Raw genomic sequence first — 24469 nt, forward strand, 5'->3', positions numbered from 1 at the left:
AAATGAAAATGCCACATTAACAACAATGAAACCATTAAATGTCATCTGTGGTAAGAGGCAGAATATTTCATGCTCTTTTCAATATTTATGTTTGCAATCCCGGGCAAAACTAGATTAAAATCACCTGTAAATTTCATGAATTTCTGATGTTGGTTCACATAACACACAACACATAAACTCAACTTGATGTATTTGATTTTAATGTAACAGGAGAATAAAATAACACTGCAGCGAGTATGCTTATGTGCCTTGGACTTAAGTTCTCCTGGGTTAAGAGTTCAACCATCCCTTACAAGTTAAATGTCCATAGCAAATTATTTATCCTCTCCAAGTCTCTGTTTGCCCATTTGCAAAATGAGACCAAGAACCCTATGAAAACTGTCTTTAAGAAAGACAGAGAGAGAGAGAACAGAAGGCAAATATCTTCATTAAGCAATTCATATAGTTTTTGAGAAAAGCCAAGAAATCTAGGCCCCTTCCCACATTCTTGTTTCAAGCACAAAGTCAGCAGGGGGTACCTCAGCAATTCTAATAACTAGAGAAGCAAAAATTAGAGACACATATACCACAGGGCAGTATGCTGAGAAGTTGTCTGGGGACAGCTGAGATGGAGATGAAAAGTCCAGAACTGACACACAGTTCAAACTCGACTAAATAATAACTCAGTTGATGTCATTATTTTAGTTCAAGTAAACTTCATGGTTTTTCCTAATTATAAATAGCTGTATTGATATCATTCCCATCTCAAAGTATGCTATATGCCCTGATTACTTTAATGAAGGAATTGCTCTGTTATGAAAGTAAATTTTTAAGAATGTGTTTATGGCATTATTAACCAGCTTCAGCATCCTGAGGGCCTGGGGACCCCAACTGAACGCTGCTCAGCTTGGTAAGTAGTCAGTGTTCGAAAGGTCCAAATGTGATGGTCATCAGATGAAAGCTCTGATGTCACTCTGGTACAAAAATAAAGAGGATGGCGATGGGAAAACAAGTGGGAAGGGGAAAAGATTGAAAACAATGTCACAGGGAATAAAAGTTGCATTTATTCTCTCTTGCCTTATAGAAAGTATCTGAAATAGCCTAACAATGTTTAAAAGATAATTCTTTTTAAATTAAAACATACATAGAGAGTGAGAAAGTGTGTTAAGTCACTCAGTCATGTCCAACTCTTTGCAACCCCACAAACTGTAGCCTGCCAGGCTCCTCTGTCCACAGAATTCTCTAGGCAAGAATACTGGAGTGGGTTGCCATTTCCTTCCTTTAGGGAATCTTCACAACCCAGGGATACACCCACAGTCTCCTGCATTGTAGGCAGATTCTTGACTGTCTGAGCCACCAGGGAAGTCCTGGTGGGAAACACAGGCTTAAAAAAAGACTCAAGTTAAAATACACATCAATGGCAGAGTTAATGGGACTGGGGAAAAACTGATTCTTGACGTGTTTCTAGTCAAGGCAGTGAAGATAACCGTTCAATTATTAATGAAAAGGAGAATATTTCCTCCAAGTAGACAGTCACTTTCATAAAGAAAATTCTTAGAACACGTGAAGAACACTATTAAAGAGATACCAAGTGAAATGCTCAACATCCTCAGCCATACCTTCACAACAAATGGCAAGGCTTAACTTGTACGATCCCTCCAACTCTCCCACTGGAAGCAGATCTTGTTTTTCCGATGACAAAACTGTACATGCATCTCCCTTTCTGGAAGCATGGAGGACTAAGTACTATGGACAATTCTCCTGATAAAAGTGAAAAATGGTAAAGGAAAAAAAGTTACCTTTTAAATGCACCACTGACCATTCAGAAAACAAAGGCTCCACGAGAGGCCAACAGCAAAACAACAGGAATCCGAAGCGCTCTGCGGCTGAGCTCAGCTGACCACAGACTATGCTCTGACTTCCATGTAAGACCCAGGCCCTGCCAACACAGGCTAACAGGAGAAAACCACAGCATAAAGCTGATAAGCCAAAGGGAACACCAGCAGGGTCAGGGCCAAGCAGCATTAAACCAGCCTCCTGGAAGGAAGGGAATCGCAAGGAAACTTGAAACTTGCCCATCTTGACTTTGGCACAAGCTAGGAAAGAGGTAAAAAAATCTCTTCCCTGTCCATCTGTCAACACAAGTCGACCTTCACACAGGACTGAGAACAGAGTTCTCATTTTTTCTGTGGTCTGAGAAACCTCAAGCTGAGAACTACTTCCAATGTGACCCCCTAACACTGATATAGCCCCCCAGCACCTAGCAGAAGCACATAAGTATCACATCATACCATATATCATGTCATAATAATGACACATCATACCATTCTCATGAAGACCACTTGTCACCAACACGCATCAGCATAGTTCTGGAGGTCCTCACCGACGTATAACCAGAAAAACAGGATGTGTTTTATACGGAAACAGACAAACCAACTGTTATCTACTGTCTATGGACAAAACCGTCTGTCTAGAAAATCCCACAAAACCAACTAGAAAATTATATGAATGAATTTCATAAGGAAACCAGACACAAGGTCCACATTTAAAGAAAAATCATAATCAAGGAAAACTGAACACGGATTAGATATTTTATAATATTAAGGACTTGAGTTCATTTGGGTGATATAATAACCATATCATGGTTCTATTTTAAAGTTCCTTACAATTAAAAAAAAAAAATTATGGATGAAATATGACACCTAAAATGTGCTCTTAAATGTTCCGGCATTGAAAGACAGAAAGACACAGAGTAAGACAGAGACACACAGAGACACAGGGAGAGGGGAAGAGAGAAGGAAGGAGGGGCAGAAAACATAAAAAGCGTGGACAGGAGAGATGAAGCAAGACTGATAAGTGCCGAAAACTGTCGAAATTCAGTGAAAGGTAAAACAAGAGTGTTAATAGTAATATTCCTTCTCCTACATTTTAGGAATTTTCTAATAAAAAAAAAAGTGTCTGAAAAGTTTTTAAAAAGTTAAACCCAAATAGAACATTTTTTTAAAAAGAGGTAAGAATAGGAAAGAAATATACTACAGTGGTCCTCAATGTGGGAGAACTGGGTTCAATCCCTGGGTTGGGAAGATCCCCTGGAGAACGGAAAGGCTACCCACTCCAGTATTCTGGCCTGGAGAATTCCATGGACTACAGTCCATGGGGTTGCAAAGAGTCAGACACGACTGAGGGACTTTCACTTCACTTTACTTCACAGAGGTGCTCAAAGCCTGTGCCAAAGACGTTGCCCAGTATCACCTGGAATTTAGAGGAAATACGAATCCTCAGGCTTCCCACACCCGGAACCTGGTACCAATTGTGGGCCCCATGCAAGTTTGAGAAACCATGTTCTCAGAAGGATCAAAAAGCCAGAGGCTGGGTCTTTGAAAATATAAACAGTATCAGGAAGTCTGACAAGTAAGATCAAGGAAAAAAACATTAAAAACATTGAAAATAAAAAAGAAACTCGCCAGTACAGATGTGATTATACCTTAAAGTAAATAAATGAAAGAATTTTAAAAATTCTATACATAAAAATGTGAGGTGCATGCCTTACATATTTAAGACTAGAGCACAGTAAGAAAATTATAATACATAACTAACTCTAATCTTCATAGATGTTCTCATCTTTTAAAATGGATACATGCTTGTTTCCATAAGAGAAATCACTACAGTAAATATGGAACACACACTATCTGACAGAGAACCTTCGGCTCTTTTTAAAAGACCCCAGTAAATACCTCATTTAGATCTGGCGGTTTGATAGTTTTCAGCACCCACCCTAAGACAACAAGAGTACCAGCTTGTGTTGGCTAGACTCAATCCCAGGTTGTTTATGAAAAAATCCACAGCACAACAACTTTCTGGATATAATACAAAAATCAATTTAATTGCCCAATTATGCTATATGCATTTTAAGATACCTTAGCATAATTTTATGCAGTGTTAATTAACTTAAAATGGAGCCCTTAAGCCTTATGATTTCTTCTTAACATAGCAATAAACCGGGAAAGCTCTGGCCTGCAATTTTAAGCTTCCAAAGAATCAAATGTCTGTCACTGCATCAAAGGTAATCTTACATTTATATCTCAATTGTTCAATCCTGAATAATTTCCTGTTTTTTCTATTTATACTTAATAGGTTGCCATCATTTGTTTCCAAAGATAGTTAAAATTTCACCTTCTATGTCAGCCAGTGAAAGTGACAACAATCTCCTTCAAAGTAAGTTTTTAGATAAGTAACTAAAGCAGTCTGGTGGTATTTTTTTTAAAGGACTTCTCTCTTAGCTTCTGAGATCATAAGAATGTTACTTTTCAGAGCAGACACGTGTATGCCTATGGCTGATTTATGTTGATATATGGCAAAAATCATCACAATATTGTAAAGTAATTATCCTCCAATTAAAATAAATAAATTAAAAAAAAGAAATTGTGAACGGCTATGTTATATATATACAACAAAGGTCCGTATAGTCAAAGCTATGGTTTTTCCTGTAGTCATGTATGGATGTGAGAGTTGGACATAAAGAAAACTGAGTCCCAAAGAATTGATGCTTTTAAACTGTGGTGTTGGAGAGGACTCTTTTGAGTCCCTTGAACTGCAAGAAGATCAAACCAGTCTCATATAGGAAATTGTTCCTGAATATTCATTGGAAGGATTAATGTTGAATTGAAGCTCCAATATGTTGGCCACCTGGCCACCTGATGCAAAGAACTGACTCACTGGAAAAGACTCTGATGCTGGGAAAGATTGAAGGCAAGAGAAGAAGGGGACGACAGAGGATGAGATGTGTGGATGGCATAACTGACTTGATGGACATGAGTCTGAGCAAGGTCCAGGAGCTGGTGATAGACAGGGAAGCCTGGCATGGTGCAGTCCGCGGGGTTGCAAAGAATAGGACACGACTGAGCGACTGAACTGCAACTGCATGTTGTGCATCTATAACAGAAAGTATTGCACATCAATTCAACTTCAAGTAAAATAGATAGATAAATGAAAATTCCTCACAAGTACAAAAAAAATGCTAATTTCTTAACCCTAAAAAATATGTCCTAGCTTTGCAATGATAAAAATAGTTTCACCTATATTCTCTCTTGCGTAAACAGTGAGTTTAACTGCAAGTTAAACAGGGCAAGCATCATGTCTCATTTTAAAAACAAAGGGTCCATGGTTAATAACTCACAAACCAGGTCCACTTCCAGTCTTCAACAAGATGCTTCCCCCTAAGAACATGACAAAGCAACAAAGATTCAGACCATTCTTCCCACACAGCAGCAACACAATGAAACGTACACCTCAGGGCACCACACTGCTGCTCCCGACCTGGGAAGTGTACAGAAGTCCCTCACACCAGAACAGGGCAGCAAGGGGTAAACTCTGGTCTATCACACGATGGCAGGACCTTTCCCTATGTCCAGATTCCAAATGCCATTCCAATTACTCTAGTGACCTGAAACATCCAGCCTCCATGAATGACTTCTAATCATGTGGGCAGCTAACCTGTGATTATAATCAACAAGGGAGAGCAGGATTACCACAGAGCCAGGATTCACACGGCTCCTCCCGGCACCAGAAAAATTCATCATGGGAAGCGGGCTATGGCCCAAGGACAGAATCAAGCAAAGGAACAATTCATTAGGAAACTAAGGCCTGAAGATTAGATAGCAACAGTGAAATGCCATGTCATCATTAGGTGGTCTGGTGTTCTGAATCCCATTTATAAGCATGTCACTACTTTCTTTCCTTTATCAGCTACACTACAGCAAGTAAAGTACCTAATGTACAGAGCTGCAATTTCAAAATTTATCACCAAAATGCCAGATATTAATAGGTACCACATGCAAAAAACTCCCTTGGTTAAATTATGTAGAGAAACAAGGGATATTAATTGGGTTGGCCAAAAGGTTCATTTGGGTTTATCCATACCACTGTGCGTAAAAAGCTGAATGAACTTTTTAGCCAAACCAATACCACCTTTTAGCACATTAACGAATCTGAGATGCCCCACATAAAGAAATATATTAAGACTTTGTTTAGTTCAGTGTCTTCCCCACAGTACTTTTGGAATACTATGACAGAGCAAAGCTCTTCTAGAAAGTAAATATGATACAGCAGAAAACTGCTGGATTAGACAACCAAAGTTCTCGAGTTGTTTTCAGCCCTGCATAGTTTAGCTCTAAAACCTTAGAGAAATTGTTTAATTTTCTTTAGGCTTCAGTGTATGACCTAATCTAGGTTTATTCTAGCTCAAAAATTCATTCTTATATGATTCCATCACAAGAGAAACAGTTTATATAAAAGCTCTCACCTGGCTGGAAATAAAGTTTAAGAACATGTTAATCTGCAGCTAAAAACTTATTCAAATCATTATTTGCTGCTCACTGATTCTGAAAACAGTAGTTGTCAATGTCTTCCCCTAAAGGGTATCATGTGGACAGGAATATCATAGTTTGAACATGGCCTCTTTTCAAAGTCACTAAATTTTCATGCCTCGTGTATCTTAATCATTTGGAATTTTGTTTTAAAAGTGCTAAAATAGTCTTACATTTTCTCTAGGACATTCCCAAAGCAATTTAACACAAGATCTGGGGAACTAAAACTCTCACGAAGAAGGATGAACAAGTGGGAGCGTGCTGTATGACACAGGGAACCCAAAGCCAGTGCTCTGTGACAACCGGGAAGGCTGGGGTGGGGAGGGGGTGGGAAGGGACACATCTACACATATGGCTGATTCATGTTGATATATGGCAGAAACCATCCCAATATTGTAATTACCCTCTAATTTAAAATTAAATTTAAAAAAATAAATAGAAGAACAAAAAAGATTCTACTTTCTGAACATTGTAAATTGTTAAGCATACAAAGACGTCTTCAATCAATAAATTTAAGTGGTGATTTTTAAAAAAAAACAAAGAAGAAAGATGAAAACACACCAGTGGGGAGAAGGGAAATCCCAGTCAGCCTGAGAGATGCAGCCCGACTCACATACACCATGGATGCAGAAAAAGCTGCTTTCTCACAGGCTGGTTCTGCCCTACCCTGGTACCTTATTGCCAAGAACTAACAATCCACCTCTACTCCTCCCAACAAGTTCCCATGACAGATGGAGCATAGGTTTCTCAATGACAATTCTGGAAATTAAAAGGTATATTTAGTTCAAATACAGCAAACATAAGTAGGCTTTAAAAATAGAGAGTCAGCTCTATCACACGACCATTTGCTGACATACTATATGCTACAAATCTGAACCAGAAAATACCTCTTTTGATTTTTCCTCTTTGGTAAATCTTCCAAATTTCTCTATCATTTCAGCCACAAATATAACATCCATCTTGTCCGAAAAGTTGGCTGCTTCCACAGTGTAAGCTAATAACTGTCGGGCTGTAGCCACAGCGTTGGTAAGATTGAGGGGCATCTGTATTAAAAAGGCAAAAAAGAAGCACTTAGCAAGTGAAGTGAAAGTCGCTCAGTCGTGTCCGACTCTTTGTGACACCATGGACTGTATAGTCCATGGAATTCTCCAGGCCAGAATACTGGAGTAGGTAGCCTTTCCCTTCTCCAAGGGATCTTCCCAACCCAGGGATCGAACCCAGGTGTCCCACATTGCACCTTACCTTTGCATTTCAAAACATGGCAATTTCAAAACTCTTTATCACCGATTCACTACGACCTTCGCAAAATGCTTTTTCCAAAACTAAGACAAATTTTATTGGAAACTAACTGAAGGAATTTTCTTTTTTTAACTTAGAATGAAATAAAACAGCACATAAAAACACATCAGGGAGGGACTTCCCTGGTGGTCCAGTGGTTCTAATGCAGGGGATGTGGGTTTGATCCCTGGTCAGGGAACTAAGATCCCACATGCTACAGCACAGCCAAAAGATAAAAATAACAAAGTTAAAAGTTTAAAAAGAAAAAGAAAAATCAGGGAAGCGGCCTGCACCATCTCTTCATCTGTATCTATCCAAATCCTATATATACTCAATTCCAATTGCCTAGTAACACCTTTCCCAAGTATTCCAGCCAGGAGGGATCAACATCTCCCCTGGAACTCCTGCCACCTGGGAGTATGAACCACTTATTTAGCACTTATCTATACTGCCATGCACGGCCTGTAATGTTTTTCATTTGTTTATTATTGACTTAAACACAACTCAGCACCAACCATTACAAAAAGTGTATACCAGGTGCAAAGAAGCGTAAGAAAATGTGTGAAAGAAACCACCTGCCAGCTGCTTATAATCGGCTATGGTTTTAAAAAAGACATAGAAGCAGAGATGAGAAAAGGCACACTAAAAAGACAAGCACGACAAGGGATCTCTTGTGACAAAGGGATTATAAAAGGAACTGAAGAGGGGGCCTCCCAGGTGCTCTTGAAGAATGGTTGGGATTCTGTTTGGGGATACAGATGCTAAGTTATTCAAGCAAAGGCATAAAGCCAGGCCATACCTGGAAAGGAAGAGTAATGCCAGAGAGGGCTGTGAATACTGGTTGAGAAGAACAGGTCTGATCCCAAAGACACAGTCCACGAAAGTATAGACACCAAATCCTTACGCTTTACTAGTAGTAAAAAAAACTTATGTATTTGGTGTGAGCACCACGTCTTATTAGCAACCTCAGAAGATCTGAAGACTTTCCAGTTACCTGATTAAACATATAAAGAACTCTAGTGACATCGTTCGCATACTGGCAGCGGGAATAATCATCATCCGCCCAAAAGCCACCTCGATCACATCTGCGCCAGGCCTTTCTCTCATCCTGTGCGTTCCCAGGGTAGATCCCACTGCCGTGGGCGTTCCGAGTACACTGCAGATACGCGGTGATGCCCGCCAGTGTTCTGGGCCACCTAGAGAGACGAAGACACGAGAGAACCTACTCTGACACAGTAACAGCAGGGGAAAATCGAGGATCAGGACGTGTCACACGGAATCAGAGGAAAATCAAGAAGAAACAGAACTCCTTTGACAATAAAGGCAAAAACAAAAAAAGCTAAAATGAACTAAAACCATTGTAAGGTATCAGCTGAATAAATTTTAATGCCATAACAGAATATTTTCCTAAAATATTCTAAATACAACCACGGAAATTGTACCTTATCAAGCAGAAAAGAAAAATGGTGCACCAAATGGTCTTATGTTTCTTTAATTACTGTTACTGTATCGTTGGCTTATACAATCATTAGGTATATAGGGTCAGAATCTTTTCCAGTATGAATAGAATTTGGCCTTTCACAGAAAGACAGTTAGTATACTTGCAGAAAGGACTGCCATCCTTAAAGTGGCCTGCCTGCAATGCTGGCCTTTCAGTGGCACCCAGGAATTTGGGGCTTTTTGTGTTCACAGTTAACTGGTAAGAGTGATTCACTTTACCTAGACAGTCTGCGGAAGCCATATGGTGTGTGCTGAGCACCTGCTTTCATCCTGAGGATCTAAAGTTTTGGAATGAGATAGACAGAGGTTGCCTTTATGAACATTTCCCAACAGGAGTTTTGGATGCTGAGACTCCAATCGTCTTCCCTGGGCAAAAACACTATACAGAGGCTGCTGCCTTTTCAAGGCTGGAGGAGGGGTAGGCTCTGCATGAGCCTCCTGGGAGGCAGAGATAATCAAGAACTTACACACTGATCGCCCCAGAATCCATCTGTGTCTTTTCCCCTTATTATCCGGCTAGGTATATTACTACATCACTACATCTGAGCTGTGACCACAGCTGCATGCTGAGTCCTGTGAGTCCTTTCAACAAACTTTTGCACTTGGGAAGTGGTCTTGAAAACATCCAATAACATATACAACCAAATTTATCTGAGTGAAACCCAGATAAATTGCATAGGTACTGTGCAAGTGACTACACCAACCTGCTGGCGTGAAATCAGCACTAACTGGACTGGGAGAAATCTTTGTTATTTGAGCTCTATTTCTCCAAAACTGGGAATGAAAATAATGTATTTAATAAAAGCTACAGATGACTTACAACATATGAACTTCTAAATTATAATATCAGCCACACCAAAATGTAATGCATTATCAAAAACTGTATAAATAGATCAAGCAATGCTAAACTAAATTTTATTAATGCAGTGGAAGTTCTAACTGTATTATATCTTAAGGAGTGTCAAAAGATAAATAATTCATTAATCAGTTAAACAGATTCTTCTTCTATTTTTAAAAATGAAAACACTCCAAAACTATAAGTAAAGACAGATAATACACCATAAATAGAAAAAATCCTATGATTATTTAATAAAGGCATTGAATGTAACAAAATTAACAAATGGTATCTATTTCACTTCAAAGTATACTGTATAAATATTACAAGTTAACAGTTAATCCACATAAAAGACTTATCTGTTGGCAACAATAAATTATGATTTCCACGCACACATTATCCAGAAGAATTTTAAATGGGGGAGGAGAAAGGAAAGTCAAAAGGGAATTTAAAAAAAAAAATCAATGAAGAACTAGCTGAGCTAAAGTTGTCATTGCTTCTTCACCTTGGACTTGAAAGAATAACAACAAAGAGTTTTTTTCTTATTCTTAAAAATCAGACTTATAGCCACAAGGCAGCAAAAATACCAATCACAGACAGTGTAAACCAACCGTGTATTCAAAAATCTCTATGCTGCTTTAAAGAGCTACATATTTCCCTTCATTTATATTAACTATAAACTGATTATTAAAATCCTGAACATAAAGCATTTTAGGTAAATAATAAGTTTAAAGATAATGTTTTAAAGCAACTTTGAAAGACAGGGGAGTCTAAAGTAAAAGTTGTTACCGCTCACAAATTCTAAACTTTCTATTAAAAAGCAAAAACAAAACCACCGCATTTAAGTCAATCTGCTTATCCTAACAGGGTCCAACACTAGAGGCTCCCCAGCTTTCAGGCCACCCAACAGCTTTCTTTTCTCAAAGTCCCCTGATTTAATTGCTAGAAGAACCACACAGCGGAGGGAAACTGGGTGTGTGTTTCTGCTAAGTACAATGTCTACTGACTGTCTGCAGTTAAAACTGAATTAACACAACAAAACCTTCCAAAGGCCATCCAAAAAAAGCCCCTCAGAAACAGGAAATGCTGTTAACCTGTCTGAATTTCACATTATTTGAGTGGAATTTCCAAAATGTTTCTTAAGGTAGTGGTTCTTAACTACTACAACAAAACTACAAAATAAAAATAAACACTTCTGGCTCAACCTTCAGAGACTCATCAATCAATAGATCTGAGATAAAGTTCAGGCACCTGTTTTTACTTTTAGTTTCCATAAATGATTCTGAAATCACCATTCTAAAGGGCAGTCCTTAGATATATAAGGATATATATGTGAATAAAGTCAAAGTGAAGTCGCTCAGTCGTGTCCGACTCTTTGCAACCCAATGGACGGTAGCCTACCAGGCTCCGAGATCCATGGGATTTTCCAGGCAAGAATACTGGAGTGGGCTGCCATTTCCTTCTCCAGGGGATCTTCCCAACCCAGGGATCGAACCTGGGTCTTCTGTATTGCAGACAGACGCTTTACCGTCCTGAGCCACTAGAGCGATCCTATTATATATGTGAATACATTTCTCAAATTCTTACTGAAGACAGGAGACCAATTACATACATCTATACTTCCGTGGTGGCTCAGATGGTAAAGCGTCTGTCTATAATGCGGGAGACCTGGGTTCGATCCCTGGGTCAGGAAGATCCACTGGAGAAGGAAATGGCAGTCCGCTCCAGTACTACTGCCTGGAAAATCCCATGGACGGAGGAGCCTGGTAGGCTACAGTCCATGGGGTCCCAAAGAGTCAGACACGACTGAGCTACTTCACTTCCTCACTTACTTACTTATGCCTTTGAGAATAAAAAGAATTGGGGCAAATCAGCCCCTTTCAGCACTCTTCAAGTCACTGACCTGAAATCTCCTTTATTGTTCACCACCCGCTCAGGAGGACAGTACTGTGCAGAGCTTTCTAAGACCACAATATCCACGGTTCTTGTATTGTTCCCACGTTTGGTCTGGACGTGGCAGCCCCAATTTCCAGTCGATCCAGCCTGAATATTAGAAATGGTTAGGGCACTGCATGAAGAAAGAGTTTAAAGAGAGAAAATATGGTTAGGCAAGAAGGGAGACAACATGTGCTTCGATCATGCATTTAGCAAACATGAATGTGTGCTGGAGGCTAAGCGCTTGCTAGATAAAAATGAATAAAAAAAACGATCCCTCCGTTTAAGTACTTCAGCAGCAAGTCAAGAGCTGGCTGTAACATAAGAATGAATGGAGGGCAGTGGCACTGAGACTCCAGGAAAAGGGAGAGCAGGCCATGCCACAGAGGGAAACCAAGCACCAAAACAGAAACATCACAGCACTGCCTTCAGCAAAACTAATGGAGAGGCTATGTTTTCCGTTTTGTATCTAAGTTCATTCGTATCTGTTTCTTTAGATTTCACACATAAGGGATAAAAACAGAAACAGACCCACAGACATAGTAAACTAACTTATGGTTCTCAAAGGGAAAGGAGGGAAGAAGGATAAATTGAGTTTGGGATTAACATATACATACTACTACACATGAAACAGGCAACCAACAAGGACCTAGTGTATAGCACAGGAACTATACTCAATATTTTGTAATAACCTATAAGGGAAAGAATCTGGAAAATATATCTATACACACACAGGTCTAACTGAATCACTTTGTACACCTGAAACCAACACAACGTTGTAAATCAACTACACTGCAATAAGAAAAAAGAGAAAAAAAAAAAAATCAAAAGCCTAACAATTAAAAAACTAGCAGGGAAGTTACCAAGTTACATCTTGGGAATTCTAGGGAAAATATTCAAGCATGAAGGAGACTAATATAAAGTGTGTAATTAATATTTAAAATGAAATATCTTATGGAAAAGGGGGGAAACCTATTAAGTCTCTAAAAAGATTTAATAAATTACCAATTAAGGCTTTTAAAAAAGTAGCTTTTCATTTAAAAGTATACTTCAACTTCTAATAACAGCTATATTTCTGAACAGCTGTCAGAAAATTCAACTTTCAAGATGACATCATAATTCTCTAATATAAAACCTATTAATTAAGAGCAAATGGCAGAATCTTCAATTAACCTTTATTCCCCCCACATGATCTATCATACTTTGCTTTTATGTAGATACAGATAAATCATTAGACATAAAGCATGTATCATTTTAATTAACTCACTAAAGACTGTCTTGAAGTTACTATACATTTTTGTAGCTTCCTAAATCATTAATGGCTACACAACAATAAATGCTCTAATAAAGACTTTGAGGGACTGTGATTTTGAACCAAAGAAAATGTTTATCATCTTTACTAAGTTAAATACATTAACATATTAAAATAGGTATACTCAAGGTAAAACGACACAGAAGAGTTTGACATTAAATTTAAATAACCAAAACATTGCCAACTAGAATTCTACTTTATATGACTCTACTGAACCAGGAAGAAGTATATAAAAATTCTGGGCAATAAAAAGCATTCTCAAATCCAGAAGTCCCCATATTTTCTCAGTTCATGGTACCTTCACTGACTAGATAACTTTCACAGTGCCCCTAGCCTAAAAGAAACACCTCGGGTGGTTGCAATGACTACATGAAATCCTAAAACTGTGTATATATGTCCTAATACCTTACAGCCATTTGAAAAAAAAAAAAAATCAATTTAAAATAAATATTTCATTCTTACATAACCACAACTGCTTCCTAATGGGTTGCGCATGCTTACTGGGCACTCTAAAATTAATCAGATACAGATCAGACAATGATATCTCTATTTCTTATTCCACAATGATTTTCATACAGTACTTGCTTTGTACCATAGTAATTGTCAAAATACCAGTAACTAAGATGTGACACAAACAAAAGGGAGGCAGCATGATGTAATGTCAACACCCTAACTGCCCAGAGCTGGTAGCTGTGAGATGTCCAGGAATGTCCAGTATCACTATGCTCAAACACTCAAAATACCCCACAGCACCTCTGTCCACTCACTGTAGCATCCCAGAGCATGTTAGCACACGCTCTGGGGAAAATGGTCCTAACATTTTTTAAAGATAACTTTCAGCAATACCTTCAATGTCTAAAACCAATTATCAGAATAAATTTTTCAAGAATCCTCAGCACAACACATTAGGAGATTTAAGGAGAAGGGGTAGCTTCAATTTCAATGTCCAGGAAAAATACAAACTCCAGTTCTTATTAATGAAGGCTCAATGACATGCAAAGACCAATGAAGAATCAAGAGGTCTATGAGGCTACCCAATCCAATAACCACATATTTCCTTCTCCTACAACTTTCTATTATTCTGGAGCTAACTCCAGGTAAAGGACTTCCCAGTCTTCATATGAAAGACTTTCACTTTAGTAAGTATTCCTATCAACAAAAAACCATTGTGCGAAGTTGCTATCCTTTGAATTAATTTTTTTAATGCTAATGGAATTTAGATTAAGTTAAACATGACAGAGAAATGAATTTATAAAGTAAATCTGGTTACTTGTTACAAAATTGAAGAAGCCTAAATTGAAGCTCTTGGAACTATATTCAATACCCTGTGATGAACCATAATAGAAAAGAATCTGAAAAAGTGTGTGTGTATATATACATATATGTATAAGTATGTATATATATAACTGAGGCACTTTGCTATATAGCAGAAATTAACACAGCACTATAAATTAACTAAACTTCAGTAAAACTTTAAAAAATAAAGCTTTTATTCAGACAAGAGTTCTATTACATTTTTAAAGCTTTGCTACTGCTAAGTCACTTCAGTCGTGTCCGACTCTGTGCGATCCCATAGACAGCAGCCCACCAGGCTCCCCCGTCCCTGGGATTCTCCAGGCAAGAACACTGGAGTGGGTTGCCATTTCCTTCTCCAATGCATGAAAGTGAAAAGTGACAGTGAAGTTGCTCAGTCGTGTCCGACCCTCAGCTACCCCATGGACTGCAGCCTTCCAGGCTCCTCCGTCCATGGGATTTTCCAGGCAAGAGTACTGGAGTGGGGTGCATACTATATGTCAATTATTGTCTACTCAGACAATAAACTACTTCAAGTCTACAATTTGGTAACTTCTAACATATGTATACACTTGTGAAATTATCACCACAGTAAAAACAATGTAACAGACTCTTCTCACTGGGACTTAATACACTGATGCAAAGAATACACAAAACATTCCTAACAGTCTTAACCCCTAGTAAGCGAACTCTGCTTCTGGTAATAGTAGAGTGAAAGAAAGTGCGAGTTGCTCAATCATGTCTGACTCTTTGTGACCCCATGGACGGTAGCCCTCCAGGCTCCTCTGTCCGTGGAATTCTCCAGGCAAGAATACTGGAGTGGATTGACATTCCTTTCTTGGCTCCTATCAAACCACACTCCCGACATTTAACAGCTATAAGCTGTAGACAAACTACAGTCAACTATCTGAACACATGGTGAGTGATCCAAAGTGAGCAGAAGCCAAAGAGGAACTGACTTTAGAAAAAAGAGATTGGCACTGGGGAGTAACCAGGAAAATTTTTAATGACTTTTGCCAAAGGGCAGGCATTATTCAAAAAGAAACTCAAAATCTGAGTGGTTGAAAAATCAGAGACAGAGGTGAAAGCAGCCTGGCTAGAAGCCCAAACTTGTGCATATGTAATTCACCCAGTTCTTTAACTGATCCCTGACCTACATGCAGACACAGCAAACACCAAGCAGATTTCAGTGGCTGCCTACTACACAAAAGCCAGATCCAGGAGTTTTAGCTTAACCAAAAGCTAACTGCTCAATGAAACAAAATCAGCTGTCTTTGAGAAGAATACAAAAGAATCCAGAGTCAGGGGTCAGCAAACGTTTTCTTTGAAGGCCACACAGTAAATACTTTAGGTTTTGCTGACTGAGAAGCAATACTATTTGGAAGGTATCTGTATAACCATTTGATAGGTAACCATTTAAAACTATAAAAAAAATTAATAGGCCAGATTTGTCCCATAAGCTGTACTTTGTCAGCTTCTCCACAGCAAATCATTCACAATATCTAGGATACAATCCAACATTACCAGACATATAAATAATACTTTTTAAAGTAGAAAATATAAACCATATTCATAAAAAATAAGCAGGGCGATGACCCCCATATAACCCAGATACTAAGAGGCAAGGATTTAAGGGTTTCTACTATAAAAGTTCAAAGACATAAATGAAAATATGCTTCTAAGGAAATCTCAGAAGAGAAAGAGAAATTATGAAATAGAATATTCAAACCTCAAAATTCCCAGATCTGAGACTGAACTCAGAGAACTATTAGTTTCCTTGGTAGTTTTTTCATGCACTTTTGTAATACTACATAAAGTACCTCAGTAGAAAGTTATAGCTCTATCCTTAAATATTCAAGTTGAGGTCTAACGTCATAAAATTGATAAAAAGGAAAGAGAAAAACATAGAAAAGGCTTGGAGAGATACTCAGAGACAGAGGCAGAGAGCAGGAAAGAGAAAATTCAATGCCTACAGATTAACATATCACCAAAATAAAATACAATGAGTGATAACATTTATTTTTATCCTGTTTTTTGTACTTTAACTTCATTCAAACTATTGTGGCACTTGTACCAACCATGAGGTTAACAGGTAGTATACTGTTTTATACTAACAGGATGAAAAAGGCAGTATCTTAAAATGCAACATTAATCATAAGACAGTGAAAATTAGGTGATTCCTAGAAGTGAAATTCTGCGCTTATTAATAGCAGCAGGAAATAGTTGGAAATTAAGTTTGGTAAAAAAAAAGGTTACATTTTTTCCTCTTAAAACTTTAAACAAAAAGTCTCCAGCTTTTAAAGTGTTTCCCTTCTACCTTATGCTTTTTTACCTCCAAAACTAGATGGAAAAGATAAATAAAAGATAACTTTCAAAGATAAATAACAATCAGAAAAAGAAATGTCAGACATTTGCTTTTTAAATGCAAGAAGGTAAAATATTAATTTAAACGTCAACTAAACATTACAATTTCTGAGATGATAAATAAAATCTACAGAGACAATTCCTCATCTAAAAAAGTTTACCTTGCAATCAATGAGCAGTTGTGAATCATGTTCTTTTCAACAAAGATACCTTGGGATTCATCAGTTTCGACTATTCGCCCGTCTTGATACCATAACACTTGCATGTCTTGATCGATATATGAAGCCATGCACTGGAAAGGAAGGCTGTCTCCTTCAAATACAACTTGACGATGAGACGGAGTCATGTAGAAAGATGGTAATTCAAGGGGAGGGTCTAGAGACAGGAGAACAAAGACTCAGTAAACAAATACTATATTCACACTACAGAACTTAAAATTATAGAAGTTCGAATTGAAATCTTAAAAATGGAAAAACAAATTCCTCAGTAATCAGCATTCTAGTTTTACCATCAACAAAGATGTTGCTGAATTAAGAGGATCCAAGATGAAAACACCATTAAATAAAATTAAAATTAAACCATTTCACGTCACTTTTACAAAGCTGATATATTTCTTTCCAATAAGAAAAATAAAAGAAGGAAATCTTAAACTACATATGCAAAAACGTACACAAATATCACGGCCCATCAAAAACCTTTAAAATATTCGGTCTCTAACATGACAATTCTACTTTTAGTAGCAAGCTATCCTAAATAGCTAATACGTAAAAATGTACGTAAGGAAATTAATCTTGTTAATGTTTATGGAGTGAGAAATTAACAACCTAAATATGCAGTAATAAAGAAATTATTGTGGCTATATCCCTATAATGTAAAAATAAAAGTTATGGCTATATGTATATAATGAATTGGTATGCATCTTTTATATCAGTATGATGAGGAAACAAGTTTACATTATTTCAAGTTTAAAAATGATACAAAATAATATTAGAGTATGGTATTTTGGATAAAACATAATAAAAAGGTAGAAAATTGATATGTATACCAAGGTATCTTTGATGTTAGCTACCTATGAGTGATAAGAATGTTAAGTATGGATTTTGGTTTTTTTTTTCCTTCTTTCAGTTTTTTCATTTTTCCCCCCAGCTTTATGGAGGTATAATTGACAAAATTATAAGATATTTAAAGTGTACACCAAGGTGATTTCTTATCTGTACACATTATTTCTTTTCATAAATCTTTAATCCAATGAGCACACTTCACATGTGAAACAACAATAATGATGAAAATAAAAGGAAAAAACTGATAGGGTTGTTTATTTCCAAGCACAGAGACTAAACTAGAACCTCCCTCTATCATTGTAAGGACTGTTTCCTGTTTTTTCTGGTTTTTCTTTTTCATTAAACACATGGTAAATGTATTATTTCCCTCAAGTCTTCAGGTATTCTGGAAAATCATGATTTTCAACAAATATGCTATTTCATTGAATGGACTGTCATAAGTAAGCCAATGCCCTATTTTTCAGAATTTAAGATATGTTCTTATATAAAATCTGAAGATTTACACACATAGCTGATGATTTCTCAAGAATTAAGCCCTACTTGCAGAATTAGCTATATCAAGTTGTACCAATTCTCTAAGAACACTAATACTTACTGCCAAGCCACCCTTCAAAACAGCTGTATCAATTCATACCCTATCAATAAAACGCATGATTGCATCCTGAGATTTTAGCACTATCAACGTATTACTGATTTGCTACTAGAAAATATGAAGATCTATACTATTTATTGAAATTGAATTTCATTAAGAAAGCTGTTCAGAACCTAAGAACTTTAAATGCCAATTGAAAAAAACATTTTTTAATTCAACTGACTTAACTGTTGACAAAAACTGAATATTATCAAATTCATGAAGAGTGATGGCTACAATCGGTTCCAACATATAAAAAGAATTCTGAAGTTTGTCAGGAAACACATGGCAGCAAGCAAAACACAGTTAACCGTTTCTCAGCTTTTCTTCCTTACCGCATGTCAACAGCTCCTGCTTCACACCTGTGACTGGCTGGGCCTGAAGAGACTTGGGATAAACACACCGTGTGTCCCGTACCGTGATGTTTCTCTCCTTTACCCAGCGATGCATCCACAGTATGTTACAATCACACAGCAGATACTCAGTCTGAAATTCTCTGTAGCACACAAAATGCAATTTAGACAGTATGGTTAATGAATTAAATTGCACTTTTGCTTTACATTGGCTTAGTCTTTGGTGACAAGCACACAGCTGCTCAATCTCACCTAGGGCACATACTGTACCATCAACTGCTTATGGTTTCCTTCCCAGCGAGATGATGTCGAATGTCTGACCCCAAAATCCCTTCCCACCTGATCCTGGACTGACTCGGCTTTCAATCAAAGATGGTATGTGAACAAAATCGTTTCATCATCTATGAAACATACTTCTGAAGCCCAGGGTACTGGAATATCACATCCACATTCCTTTTGTCTATCAAACTTGTACGGATATGTCATCAGGGCTGTGGCACTATTACTGGAAACTGAAGCTTTCCCCATTTCTTCCAGCATCATTGCCATGTTCTTGGCTTAAATGTCTGCAAACTCTTAATTCTGACAGCATAAAGCAACATATGACTGCTTCGCATGGTTATATTCTGTTTTTCTGATTAGGATGACTAACTTCTAATTCCTAAGAACCACCTTCTGGTGAGTTTACAGCATTATCTTTTATAAACACTGACAATTTTGCTCAATTTTTGCATGAAAATACTTCTTACATTCCTGCTATCTCGGGTTTCAAAAGTCAGATCATTTTTGCAGTCTTTATTTCCTAAACTTCACAGAAATGGCTGACATAAGCCCACTAAAAGGAGATGTCTTCACTAAAAAGCAGTTTTCTGGGTAAGAATGTTAATAGTACCAAAAAGACCAGATAAGAGTTTGAGGCAGGGTGTAGGAGCCACAACTCCTAGTTGTGGCATGTGGGATCTAGTTCCCTGACTGGGGATTGAATCCAGGCCCCATGCAATGGGAACACAGACTCTTAGCCACTGGACCACCAGGGAAGTCCCAGAGCCATGGGTGATACTTGGTGGAAGTGTTTTCCAGGCAAAGGCCTCACAAGTGCAAAGGCCCTGAGGCAGAAGCATGTCTGCCTGGCATCTTGGAGGATTACTATGGAAGACGGGGACTTGACTGGACTTGAGATCAGGGAAGAGTCAGGGAACAAGATGATCCAAAGCCTGTTCACTATGGCAAGTTAGTGGCTTTTACTTTGATCTGAAAAATGATTGCAAATTTTTAAGCATATGAAAATAATACCTGTCAAAAAAATTATTTTTTATAATTATGCGATAATTATTATCTGTCTCAGAGAAAGAGAAAATCACATGACATCCCTTATTGTGAAATCTTAAAAGAAATGACACAAATGAACTTACTTTCAAAACACAAAGAGACTCAGACTTAGAAAACAGAACTCATGGTTGCTGGGGGGAAGGAATAGTTAAGGACTTTGGGAAGGTCCTGTACACACTGCTATATTTTAAATGGATAATCAACAGAGACCTATTGTATAGCATATGGAACTCTGTTCAATGTTATGTGCCAGCCTGGATGGGAGGGGAGTTTGGGGAGAATGGTTGCGTGTATATGTATGGCTGAATCCCTTCACTGTTCACCTGAAACTATCTCAACATTGTTAATCAGCTATACCTCAATAAAAAAATACTTTGGGTATTAAAAATAAAATTAAATTTAAAAAAAAGAAAAAAAAAGTTTGATGTAGGGATTCTAGAAGTACATACATATGTCTGCCATAATGGTGAGAAGCCCCTTGAGCACCTAACCCATTGGCTTTATTCCAATGAAAGCTGCTAAATGAGACTGAAATGATAAATTTACAAAACTAAAGATGAAGAGGAGGGCAGGGAAAGGAAAAAGAAAGGGGAGGGGAAGGGGGGAAAGATAAGAAGTGAGCATACATCAAACAGGCATCTGGCAGAGAAGACATCTTTCACTGGAAAAAGAGACTCAAGTCTGTATGTCACAATAAAAATTTGAAAAACCATTGTATTTAACTGTAATTCCAATAGGAATCAGTAAAAGTTATGCTTTGAGACATATTAATGCTACTGAAAATACAGTAAGCTTCGAAAGTAACTTCTAGACAATCTAATCTCTCACTTAACAAAATTGGTTTTGGGTGTAAAAAAAAAAAAACTCAGCCAATTTTAAAGCTACAGAGAACTGTGTAAATATGACCATACACTGACTTCATAAAGCAGACATTCTACATAAGCATGCCTAAAAATATCAGCAATAAGCTGTGAATTCAGTTTGGGGATGGAGTCACAGGATAAAATTAATCTCTAAAACATAACATGAAGTGAAGTGTTAGTCGCTCAGTTGTGTCTGACTCCTTGTGACCCACCCCATTGACTGAGACTCTCCAGGCTCTTCTGTCCATGGGATTCTCCAAGCAAGAATACTGGAGCGGGTTGCCATTTCCTTCTCCAGAAGATCTTCCCAACCCAGGGATGGAACCCAGGTCTCCTATATTGCAGGCAGACTCTTTACCATGTAAGCCACCAGGAAAGCTCTCAAAGAACAACATAAGTCTTAACTATAAACTCTTCATAAGAAGGGAGGCTTATTTTATACTTTGGGGATTTAATTAGGTAAACAAAATATTTTCTAATTTGGAAACACAAAGAAAAATATTACCAACCTATTTAAATATAAATTAGAGAGATAAGAGTATTCTAAGAAGAAAATGGTTGCTCTAGCCTGACACACATTATTAAGGTTTATGGTATGTTTTTCAATGTGAATGCAAACTCTCAAGTGAGATTCTAATTATTGCAAAATCACAAAATTTTCCCATGAAGTCTCTTAAGCCATATAATAACTGTTTTTAATTTTCAGACACTCAGATACATTTACAAAAACAGGAAGAAAAAATTCTTACTTACAAAGATCGTAATGAGCCAAGATAATCAAAAGTTCCTTGAGATAATGAAGAAAACAAGTTCCCTGAAAGGTTTCTGGAAAAAAGGAAATAACTTTACTGTAAGAAAGGCGAACAATTATATATCATTTTATATTATATTTCCTAAAACATCCTATCATTAAATACTGTTATTAAGAAGTTATGAAGGTTGTTTTAAATCTCATAGAAAGAAGTATCTAGTAAATATTTTCTCCAAAGTTGAAGAAGAAAATTAACCTTATAAAAAGCAATAAATAAAATTAATTAAAATTACTGCTGGATAAGGATTTTTCTGTTAAATAACATGTAGAACCTCCAAGTTACGTTCCTGAACCTGATTTTCAATCATGCTCTCATTGCAACTAGAACTGCTCTTCAGGAGTTCACTCAGTTTCATTTAAGGAAACAAAAATTAAAAAACAAAGAAAAGGATGGTACAAATAACCAGCAGCAGCTGACAGTCACCTACTAAAATATATTGGAAGAGTGAAACGGGTCCAGGGTTTAATCAAAGACTTGGCATAGAATTCAGTGTTGCCCTTGGGCAGATTACTTAACCTCTCTGGTTTCCCCTTGTATCGTGGCTTTAATAAATATATAAACACTTACAGAGTTTGCTATAAATTGTAGAACACCTTATGCTATTATATGAGTAGTTTGTACAAATCATTTTTTTGTGATTTCTTCCATGCTCGACTTTCATAAGCTCCAGGACAGAAAGGGCTTGTGTGTCTTATTTACTTGGATACCTCTGGAAGCCAGTAAGAAGCCAGAGTATACAGAAGGTGCTCAATTGCAGTGGCTGGCTGTTCAGGACATGGACCCCAGCTTTAGGAGCTGCTACCAAGGGCTCCAGGAAAATGGCAGGATGACCCAACCACCACCAAGATCTGTTCAGTGCCTGCTGTAGTATCAAGAATGCTATAGTCTGACCTAGAATTCTCACCGAAGAAGTCCTGAGACCCGCAGGGAGGCCTGCTTCACGTCCAGAGGCTGAGTTAAATCCTTTAAGCATGGAAAAAAGTGACACCTGAGTAGAAGGATTCCCCAGTGGGGAGAGGGAAGAGACTTGAAGAGGGCAGAGGTCAGCTGTTTCCATGACATCTGCAACGACGTATTTCTGGATGGGAAGACTTAACATTGCACAAACACCAATCCCTCAAAAGTAATATATAATGGACTTCAGTAAAAACATTATTGAATTCATTTTACATATATCTTAGGATAATTTTTTTAATAGAAAAGAGGCTGAGTAAAATAATTTTGATCTTCATAAAAGAATTGCCAAGGAACTTAAAAAATAAAAAGAATACTTTTACATTAAAGAATCATGAAAGCAATGCCTTTTTCTTTTTTGGCTTATCAGAGTGAACACCAAATGTGGATTTTGAAAAGGGTATTACAGCTGATGGAATGCAAATCATAACATTTTAAGAAAGTAACCTGGATGTAATTAAAATGAACAACTGTACTTTTATCAAGGTACCCTATGTGAAATTATAAGATTACTGGGGTTTACTGTAAATAATGTAGGTGGGAAGATAAGAGATATGATGTGGAACTAAAACAAGATAGGCTCTGAGTTGCTAAGTGTTGAAACTGACTGATGGGTACATGGAGATTCCCTGTACAATTATTTGTAATTTTTAGATGTTTGAAAGAGTGTAGTCATTGGAAATAAAAATATATATTACAAGTATAGGATTTAAGTATAAACAAAATGATTGTATCTTATAGGAACCATTAGATTCTAACTGCTAGGTAACTTTATGGTAATTATTAGGTACTATTAATTTGTTTTTCCTTGGAAATCACTGAGGAAGGAATCACATTGGAGAAAGACATGCCATCCTCCCGGTAAATCCCAACACAAAGCATATTTTTCCTCCAGTGTTGGAACAAACTGCTATTTGATTGGCTAGACACCAAGTGAAGTAACTGGCTGATGACCATAAAAATTCACATATACTTTAATACATTAAAGTGAGAGTGATGTCGCTCAGTCGTGTCCAACTCTTTGCGACCCCGTGGACTGCAGCCCACGAGGCTCCTCTGTCCATGGGATTTTCCAGGCAAGAGTATTGGAGTGGGGTGCCATTGCCTTCTCCAGGGGATCTTCCCAACCCAGGGATTGAACCTGAGTCTCCTGCATTGCAGGTAGACGCTTTACCCTCTGAACCACCAGGGAAGCCCTTAATACATTAAAAGCACATTCCAACTCTGAAATGCTTATACCAAAAAAAGCATCATGGGACTGAGAATGACAATGTTCACAGCAAAGTCACTCTCTCATGTCCTAAAACAGCTCATTGAATGGAGTGGCAGGTGAATTATCCACCCACTCCCACTCATGCTGTTTCTTACTCTCTCACTTAATTTTTATTTACTTACTTTTTGTTAAATAGATATTTGCATTCCTGTAAGTTAAATGGGTACGATGCAGCATCTGTGTATGTACAGGCATGTTTACTAGGGCAGACTTGTTAAAGGAGGAGGTAATGAATCAAATGGTACCTCCTTTAACTTAGGAATAATTGACTAAATCATACTGTTCTTTTACCTCATGGCTCAGACAGTAAAGCATCCACCTGCAGTGTGGGA

At 37.5% G+C, this 24469-nt stretch overlaps 1 protein-coding gene across 4 annotated transcripts in view; it reads right to left on the reverse strand.

Moving 5' to 3' along the window:
- Positions 1 to 24469, reverse strand: part of ADGRA3 (adhesion G protein-coupled receptor A3) — a 132458-nt gene that overhangs the window by 50746 nt on the left and 57243 nt on the right. For all 4 annotated transcript variants that reach the window (XM_059887743.1, XM_024993526.2, XM_024993527.2 and 1 more), the window contains 6 exons: positions 21852 to 21923; positions 18889 to 19049; positions 17023 to 17236; positions 11861 to 12025; positions 8617 to 8818; positions 7232 to 7387 (listed from right to left, as the gene is read on the reverse strand). In XM_059887743.1, the coding sequence (XP_059743726.1) occupies positions 7232 to 7387; positions 8617 to 8818; positions 11861 to 12025; positions 17023 to 17236; positions 18889 to 19049; positions 21852 to 21923 (970 nt within the window). The remainder of the gene's footprint in view (positions 1 to 7231; positions 7388 to 8616; positions 8819 to 11860; positions 12026 to 17022; positions 17237 to 18888; positions 19050 to 21851; positions 21924 to 24469) is intronic.

Source organism: Bos taurus, chromosome 6 (assembly GCF_002263795.3).
Source record: "Bos taurus isolate L1 Dominette 01449 registration number 42190680 breed Hereford chromosome 6, ARS-UCD2.0, whole genome shotgun sequence".
Classification (NCBI taxonomy): domain Eukaryota; kingdom Metazoa; phylum Chordata; class Mammalia; order Artiodactyla; family Bovidae; genus Bos; species Bos taurus.